This window comes from Poecilia latipinna, unplaced genomic scaffold (genome assembly GCF_001443285.1).
Source record: "Poecilia latipinna isolate Pla-1442-1.1 unplaced genomic scaffold, P_latipinna-1.0 Scaffold32, whole genome shotgun sequence".
NCBI classification, from domain to species: domain Eukaryota; kingdom Metazoa; phylum Chordata; class Actinopteri; order Cyprinodontiformes; family Poeciliidae; genus Poecilia; species Poecilia latipinna.
The window spans coordinates 62,253-70,336 of record NW_015112648.1 but is presented as its reverse complement, the minus strand read 5'-3'; the positions used below and the strand labels follow the sequence as shown (position 1 = coordinate 70,336).

At 36.7% G+C, this 8,084-nt stretch overlaps 2 protein-coding genes across 4 annotated transcripts in view; one reads left to right on the top strand and one right to left on the bottom strand.

Moving 5' to 3' along the window:
- Positions 1-1,306, bottom strand: part of poli (polymerase (DNA directed) iota) — a 9,545-nt gene extending 8,239 nt beyond the window's left edge. The window contains exons 1-3 of the mRNA XM_015041394.1: positions 854-1,306; positions 658-765; positions 420-584 (exon numbers count right to left, since the gene is read on the bottom strand). Of these exons, the coding sequence (XP_014896880.1) occupies positions 420-584; positions 658-765; positions 854-959 (379 nt within the window). The 5' untranslated portion in view covers positions 960-1,306. The remainder of the gene's footprint in view (positions 1-419; positions 585-657; positions 766-853) is intronic.
- A 654-nt stretch (positions 1,307-1,960) lies between these two features.
- Positions 1,961-8,084, top strand: part of LOC106952920 (RNA exonuclease 1 homolog) — a 15,354-nt gene continuing 9,230 nt past the window's right edge. For 2 of the 3 annotated variants that reach the window (XM_015041370.1, XM_015041361.1), the window contains exons 1-5: positions 1,961-2,183; positions 3,633-4,963; positions 5,030-5,122; positions 6,424-6,664; positions 7,356-7,699. In XM_015041370.1, coding sequence (XP_014896856.1) covers positions 2,033-2,183; positions 3,633-4,963; positions 5,030-5,122; positions 6,424-6,664; positions 7,356-7,699 — 2,160 coding nt within the window. In that variant the 5' untranslated portion in view covers positions 1,961-2,032. The remainder of the gene's footprint in view (positions 2,184-3,632; positions 4,964-5,029; positions 5,123-6,423; positions 6,665-7,355; positions 7,700-8,084) is intronic. The other variant, XM_015041381.1, reaches the window with a different exon arrangement.

Here is an 8,084-nt window from a genome sequence, read left to right as displayed (position 1 = left end):
TTTTTTAAAAAGAAGGGGGTGAAATTAAAAAAAAAAAAAAAAAAAAAAAAAAAAACACATTTTAAATACCACAATAACGATAAGCAAAAAAATTCCACATTTTTTGCTTTTCCTTTTTATTTTATTTATTTATATATTTATTTTTAAACTTTCTATTACAATATAATATATTATTATATACTTTTAAAAATATTAATATATAAATATATCACACAATATGTTTAATGCGTCATAGAAAATACAAAATACGTCAATAGAAATGTAAACTAAATAAACTAACAAAAAAACAGTCTGAAATCGGCTACCAAATGGTTTTTGCTTCTAAAGATGTGTCTACTGACTTCTTATTAATGGGGTGTTTTACTTATTTCTCACATTTTTTCTTTTAAAAAGCCTCGTGAAATATTCCTCAGGCTCACCTGTGACTTGGTAGGACATTTCTCTGTAGTGTGTCAGGTCTTCTCCTTTAACCAGCACCAGTTCAGGACATTTCTCCTTAGCATCAGTAACAGACATCAGCTTGGTGACGCCCCGCTCCCTGGCCACATAGTTACAGGTGACTATGATGTACTTCTGCTGTATACCTGATGATATGAGAATAGGCTTCAATTTTTACCCTGAGAACAATGATTTTTATATTCTTTACTGGCTTTGTACCTAAAGGGACATCTCTTAGAGCTGGGTTTCTGATCATTTCCACCTGAGCATAAAAGCAGTCCAGGTCAAAATGCAGAATAACTCTGTGTGCCGATTCAATGGCTGGCCCTTAAATAAACCATAAAACAAATCACACACAATATTCGTCATAGCTCCAAGTGAACTTAGGTTTCTAGCGTCAGACTTCAGAGTTTACCAGAAGCAGCAGCTGGAGAAGTGGCGGGACAAACCGCAGCTGAATCCACGAAGCAAGTTTTCCACTCGGTTTCATCTTCCTCCACCTCACCGTCACTGTTATCCATCTCAGAAAGATTAATGTTAGCGAGTTTGTTTACTCTGCAGCACCAGGCGTGACGCCCCGAAAGTGCTCACTGCATAAACAAGAGAGGTAACACCTGCATGAGCATCCGGATCAAACGTCAACATCGCCGCCATATTGAGAGTGTCATTTTTTGTTCTGACTGGAAAAAAGTGGGCAGAAATATTCTAAAAGTTTATGTAATTAATTAATAGCAACCAAAAACCGATCAGTAACTATTACAACGATTTACTTTGAAAAATACGGACTACCTGGTAGTCTAACTACAGATTAGTAAAACAAAATAAAAATTAAAACAAGTATAATGTTGGATAATAACTGTCAATGACTGAACACTGTCAACTTCCATATATCTTACTAAGTTTAGATAAATCCTCTTCATCACCAGACTGTCATAACAACACTTTAAATAGTATTTTAATAATTTCAGTATCCTCCCTCAACCTCATTCCCTAATGTAGGATTGACTCTATTAATAACAATTTAAAAATATATAGCTGAAAAGTGTAATCATAATAAGTACAAGTGAGTTAAATTAATTTATTCTGTATATTTTTGAGGTAGATCAAGATTGTTAAATACAAATTTATCAGATTTTTATTTACAGATCACTGTCAGTTTTGTCTTCGATATCACCATTTTAATAACTGCAATGGGCATAAGTCAATGTATAGTTTTTTAATAAAAAAGATTGTTAAAAATGAACTAACGATAAACAGTGCTTCATCTGTTCCTGGTTTCCACTCACAATGTGGCGGATGTGAAGTCTACTTCAACAGTATACAACAGCGCCATCTAACGTTGTGGATGAATTACTGCGGAACGTAAAATCATCTTAAGGAACAAACAAACAATGTTTAAGTCAATGAAAGTAAGCTGAATGATTATAAATTTGGATGTTGTACATCTCTATAATTATTTGTTTGGTAATTATAATAATTATTTAATTTCATAATTTATCGCGACGTTTGCAAAGCCTATATAAATGGGAGCTAAATGCCCGGCCGGCTGAGGTTCGCTGTTAATGTAGTCTAATTGTTTCGACCATTTTCCGCCATGTTTCCTTCCTCTGGTCTTTTTATTCACATAAGCTGTCCTTTTTCGATACGTGGGCTTTGTGAGAGGCCTCATTGTTTATACAAACACGCCGCAGAATCGAGGGAAACGTTTGGTGGCTTGTATAAATCACCCGTGGTGGATTTAACAGGTCAGTGGGGTTTACATGAGTTAACTTAATGTTTCTAAAGTTGAATTTGATGCGTCAATGCATTTTACATGAAAAGAAACAAAAATACTTCCGCATTATGTGACCCTTTCACCTGGTTTATCTAGAAAAAAGCTTTGAAGTCATTGAGAGATTATGAAAGTCAAGATGAATCAAATTAAGGTTAGAACAAAACATTTTGGATTTATTAAAAATAAAAATAAGAGTATTTTACAGCTGTGTATTTGCTGTGCCCGATATTAGAGCTCATAAAGTGATTTCGGATGCTTTAAAAGTAAAGTACATTTTAATGGTTCCAGACCAAATCAGTTATTTTCTACACCTGGTAACTATTGATGGATGATTGTTGAATTTATTTTCATTGCAGTAACATGATCTCACTGGAAAATGTAGAGAAAGCCAACCTTTAACTTGGGTACATTTATTTTGTTGGGGGTTTACTAAGAAAAATGGGTGCAGTATTTTTAAGGCTCATTCTTTATCAGCAAGACAAGACTTTGTGTTTTATTATATTTCACACGTTTGGGTCAATAATCCTAACGTCTCTCTGATCCATGTTTGTGTTTGATCACAGAGTCCTCATTGCTATAATCGTACACCAGAAACACAGAAGTTAAAGATTTGTTGGTGGAAGTGTTTTGCATTGAATTATGCATTGAGGTTTTTAAAATATAAACTTTTCTAGATGTATTTCAGTTTCCAGTGGCATCCTAAAGGGGGGGACTCTGGGTGCCACAACCCCTTTTTGAAAAATGTTGCCTTCCCAGAAAATCATGTTCAGGTCATAGAAAGGCATACATACATACTCATCTTCTTCAATTAAGACACAAATGCAAAACTCAATAAATAAATACATACATGTAGAAAATTTAAAATTCATTAATATAAATGTATTATTTTACTTGTCTGGCCATGTCTATGAAAATTTTCTGCTGCTTTTCCATTGACCTTAAAATTGGAATTACAAAAATAAATTTGCTTAATGGAAACTCACAAATAAAAAAATAAAAAAATCATACTTTTCTATACAAAGATCTTCACTTGGATGAAGTTTTATTTTTCCACAGCCGTATCAAAACAGAATTATTTCGCAAAACTGGAATGGAAACACTTTATTTTTGCATCACACGAGTCACATGAACCATGACCAGATGTTACTACTGGTGGAAGTAGTAGGAGGATGATGGTGTGGCTTGTTTATAATGACTTATCGCATGAACAAACTTATTCACATGTGATTTTAACAGACTTTCTTATGTAATGGAAACTTTACAATTGCAAAATTGTGTTTTTTCAATATTAGCAGAATATCTACAAGGTTTTGTGGACATATGTAAAGGAAACTCAACTACTCTTAATTTCACTGAGGAGTTATTTATGCTTTGTGTGTGTTGCACAAATAATAATATCTATTTTTTTTGCGGCTAACAGGGGATCAGTGTGACAGCAATTTTACAACAGTTAACGACAACTCCCTGCATGAGCTGGAACGACTCGATAAGCAGATTGAATCTGTAAGGCACGAAGTGGAGCAGGAGCAGCGGCGGCTCTCAAGCTATCAGACTAACCAGGCGGACAAAAGCAGCAATAAACTCTCAACAAAGTTTGAAACAAACCTTTCTTATGGATTTTCTTCTAGCAAAAACCATAAATCATACGTTCAAGCAAAGAAATATGTGGTCGACAACTCCAAACCAAGGACTGATTTAGAGTATGATCCAATGTCCAACTTTTCTGCTGCTTTGCATTCTTGCAGCTCATCAGGAAAGGAAGCAAAGAACCGACCAGACAGAAAGAGCTCCAGGTCTTTTGGTGAAAAGCCGTCCACTCATCAAGCCCAGATGTACCGACCGCGATCACCAGAAATCCTCGACGACGACTCTACTGAAGATGGTGTCCTGGTCATTGATGTTTCTCTGTCACCTGACAAAACTTTGGATCAAACTCAACATACTGCTGACTCAGGAAAATCCTCCCAAAATACAGAAAGAGACTTGAAGGAGATTAAGGCGGTGAATGTTTATCTTGACTTTCAACCTCAGATGGTAAAAACTAAGGTGGTAAATGCTGCTTCCTGTGATGATGCAGACAAAGTCCCTGAGATCCATCCTGTGTCTTCTACTTTGGATAAAACAAAAGATTGCAGCAATGATGAGAGGAATGTAGTCGACTTAACCGGATGTTTAGAAGAGCTTGAAAGAGAGTGTGAAAATACTGGTTTCCAGTCCCCTAAAAGGAAAAAGAAATGGACTGAACCTGGAGGTTTTTCCTTCCCCTCAGATCAACCAAGCAATCTTCTGATGGAGCAGACTTATAAAGCTCAGAAAAAAGATTTAAAATCCCAAAATTCATTTGTTTGTAAACGATCATATCCCAACACTCAATTTAAACAAAACTCAATAACGGACCAGGACAAACTCAAGGTTCAGAGCCAGTTATGCGTTTTACAAAATGGTGAAAAAACAAAGATGAAAGCTTTCACCAATCAGAAACAAGTGGAGGCAGCACAAGACAGCAGCCAGATTCAGATTCACAATGTCAGATCTGTGAATCCACACAGTAGATCTGAATCAACGGAGCAGCTGCTGCAAGAGGAAGATGAAGCGGTGATAATAATAGACTCCAGTCCTGAGGATGAAGATCACGAAGATGAGGTCGATTACTCTGAGCTTTCTGAAAGCGACCCAATGGAGGAATGCTACCGGATCTTCATGGAGGCAAACACCGAGGAGAAGGGAAGCGAGGAGCAGGGTGGCGCGTCGGTAAGTGTATCAAAATGAGTCTTTATTTTAGCGTGAAGATTTTCTGATTCGCTCTTTCTGTTCCAGATTGGAGCCGAAGTGGAAACACCGGAGGTGAACGCAGCAAATCAAAATTTAACCGGGAGGAAGAGGTTGGCTCACGAAGCCAAGAACTCGGAGGTAAACGCTCCAAACATCGTAGTTCAATGTCGCATGACAAACTCGAGGCCTGAGGGCCAAATGTGGCCCAGCACAGCTTTTTATGTGGCCCTCTTTATGTGGCTGAACACTACGGCTGAAAAACGTATCACAACTTAAGCGTTCCATTCATAATTATTGATTATTGGTTAGTTTTTAAATATCTAAAATATTACCAGTTTGGTGGTGTGACCCCTCCTATTTTATTCAGTTTTCACACTGTTGTTAAGCAATTACGAGGCACGGTCATGAAACTTTAAACTGCTGCTGCGCGAGTAACACAACAGGTTGTTGCTAAGAAACCACATGTTTCTCAGCAAGTTGTTGCTAGGTAACCAAAGAGTGAGTGAATGAATGAATGAGTTGGTTGTTGCCACCAACCTTGCTGTGAGAGGTTTAGCAGCTAAAGTCTTTCCTCTGCCTACATCTCCCAGAATGCTGTGCGGTTCTGGATTGAAGTTCAGTGAAATTGTTGCTATTCTATCAGACGTATTATCTGGCGATATTGATCACGTGTCTATCACGATACATATTATCGATTTATTGCCCAGCTCTAGACTCCAGAACGACGTATAATTGAACTCCCAAGATAACAGTTGTGTGCTTAAATATAATTTTATCAATCAAATCACAGCAGTTTTTTTTTTCAAATTAGCCCAATCAGTCCTTATAGTTTTTATTTTTTATTTTCATTATTCTACAATTGTGGAAATTCAGACCAAATCAACAGACCCCCCCTCACTTTTACAGTATTTTTTTTACTTAAATCTTGTTTTTGTGAAGAAGTTTATCAAAACAAAAACACGTAGTTGCCTCATTTTTCCTTAAGCATTATTTCTTTGGATCTTAGGGTGAGAGTCATTTTTTTCCATTCAAAGTATTTTATGATTGGAAGTTTACTGCAAATCTTCCGCAAAAATGGTCAAATATTGGGGTTTAAGTGCTTCTAACTCTCACCTGTAGGTGGCAGTAGTTCTTACTTTTACTCCACTGCTGACTGTAGTTTGTGATGATGTGGAGAGAAAGGAAAACGTCACATCTAAAGACATTAATAAGTGGAAATATTGCAAATATTTATAATTTAGCTCCCAAAATCAGTGATTTTGATTGGAAAAAAATACCCTGAAAAATTTAATATTTATCTAATGCAGAAATAGCTATTTATTAATATTTTAGCGTTGTGTTAATGGGTTTTAGCTACACATTCTGGTAGAACCGACCCTTTTAGAACATTATGATTTTGATGTGGCTCAAAATGAGCTTGTTAAACTTTTTCCACTTAGCAGCCACTGGCCAAGATGAGACCTCAGCCTCAGGTTTTGGTTCCTCTGCGGGAGCCTGGAGCTTCAGTGTCCCGGCCGTCCATCTGTGCTAAGGTCCAGCAGGTTCAGTACCAGGCCTCGGCTGCTCCGGCTAAACTGGGCCAGAATCTTCTTTCTTCAGTGAGTCAGAAAAAACCAGAGACACAAACCGTTCCTTCAACTCCAACCCTGAAAAACCTTCAGGTTTATCCAGGTCAAAATGGTGAGTTTTTGGAGAAAGTGAAGTGTTTTAAAGTAAAGTACATTTATATGTTATATTTTCAGTTGACCAATCAATAATTGGATAGAAAAAGGTGCTTAATGCGAGATTTTTTTATCAGGATTTGAACCAAGAGAAGCTAAAACTTTTCCACTTGAGTTTTGAGTAGAGCATTAGATTTTTTTATTTTTGTTTTTAGCTAAAATGCAGAATGTATGTATTTTTGTATTGTTTTGGCTTAATGACTGCTCTAAATGTTCTTTCAGCATTTTAGAAGTCGAACATTTTTTGCTAGTTTTTCTACATTTCTGAAATTAAATTTCTGAGCTCCAAAAGTCAAAAAAGAAAAAAAACTTTATGCAAAAAAAAATAAAATAAATAAAATTAGATTGAACTATAAAAATTTCCAGAAAAAGTGGAATTTTCTGACTTTAAAGAGTAAAAATGTTGGACTTTAGAAACGCAGAAATTTTCAAGGATCTTTTTTGTCTAAACATTTTTTTTTCCTTGCAAATGTTCAACTTTTCAATTAAGTTTTCAAGCTCAGAAATTTCAATGTCTCTTCTAGAAAATCTGAGGTTTATCTCACTATATCTGAGTTTAAAAAGCCGTCATAAGATACGTCTGTTGTGCCATTTTAATGTTTGTTTGTATCTTCCCTTGAATGCTCTCTGCTTGTATTTCTGCTCCTCAGCTTATCTGAGCTGCGTCCCTCTGGGAACTGCGGTTATCGAAGTGGGAAGCGACCTTCACCTGATCCTGCCGCAGGGCCACTTCCCTCTCTCTGCCACCTCGTCGTCCAGCCCAGTTTCATCGGTTCTGACTCCAGTGAGTCGGGTCCATCCAAACCCTACCGCAGTCAGGCAAACGGCCTCTCCAGCTGCGGTTTCAGCTCCGCCTAAATATCGCTCCACAGCGCCTCTGCTCATCGCAGCTCCGGCGCGACGGCCCGCAGCCAGCACAGCTTTCGCATCGTCTGTCCAGTCAACAGTCGGCATTTCCACAGCTTCTCAAGCTGTGACTCAGACAGCTGCCAAGGTAGAAAACAAGTAGATGTGGAAAAACATACAGCCAAATCACCCCTATGCTCTGTGGAAAAGTAATTTCTCCCTAAACCTAGTTACTAGTTTGACTGGCAGTGCAGTTTTTATGCCACTTTGGAGGATTTTTTTTTTTTTTTTAATTCAGACAAATTAGAGATTTTGATGTGGAAAAAAACATGTTGGTTTGGATTGGATTGTTTATTTTTAATGGATGTAATAATTATTTTTAAAATTTTGTATTTACTCAGGTTTTCTTTGGCTACATTAACACAGGCGGTACATGCGACTGATATCCAACTTTTTCACAATTCTGATCTTTTCACCCAAAAAAAAAAAAAAAAAAAAAAAAAAAAAAAAAAATAAATAATATAAAAAAAAAA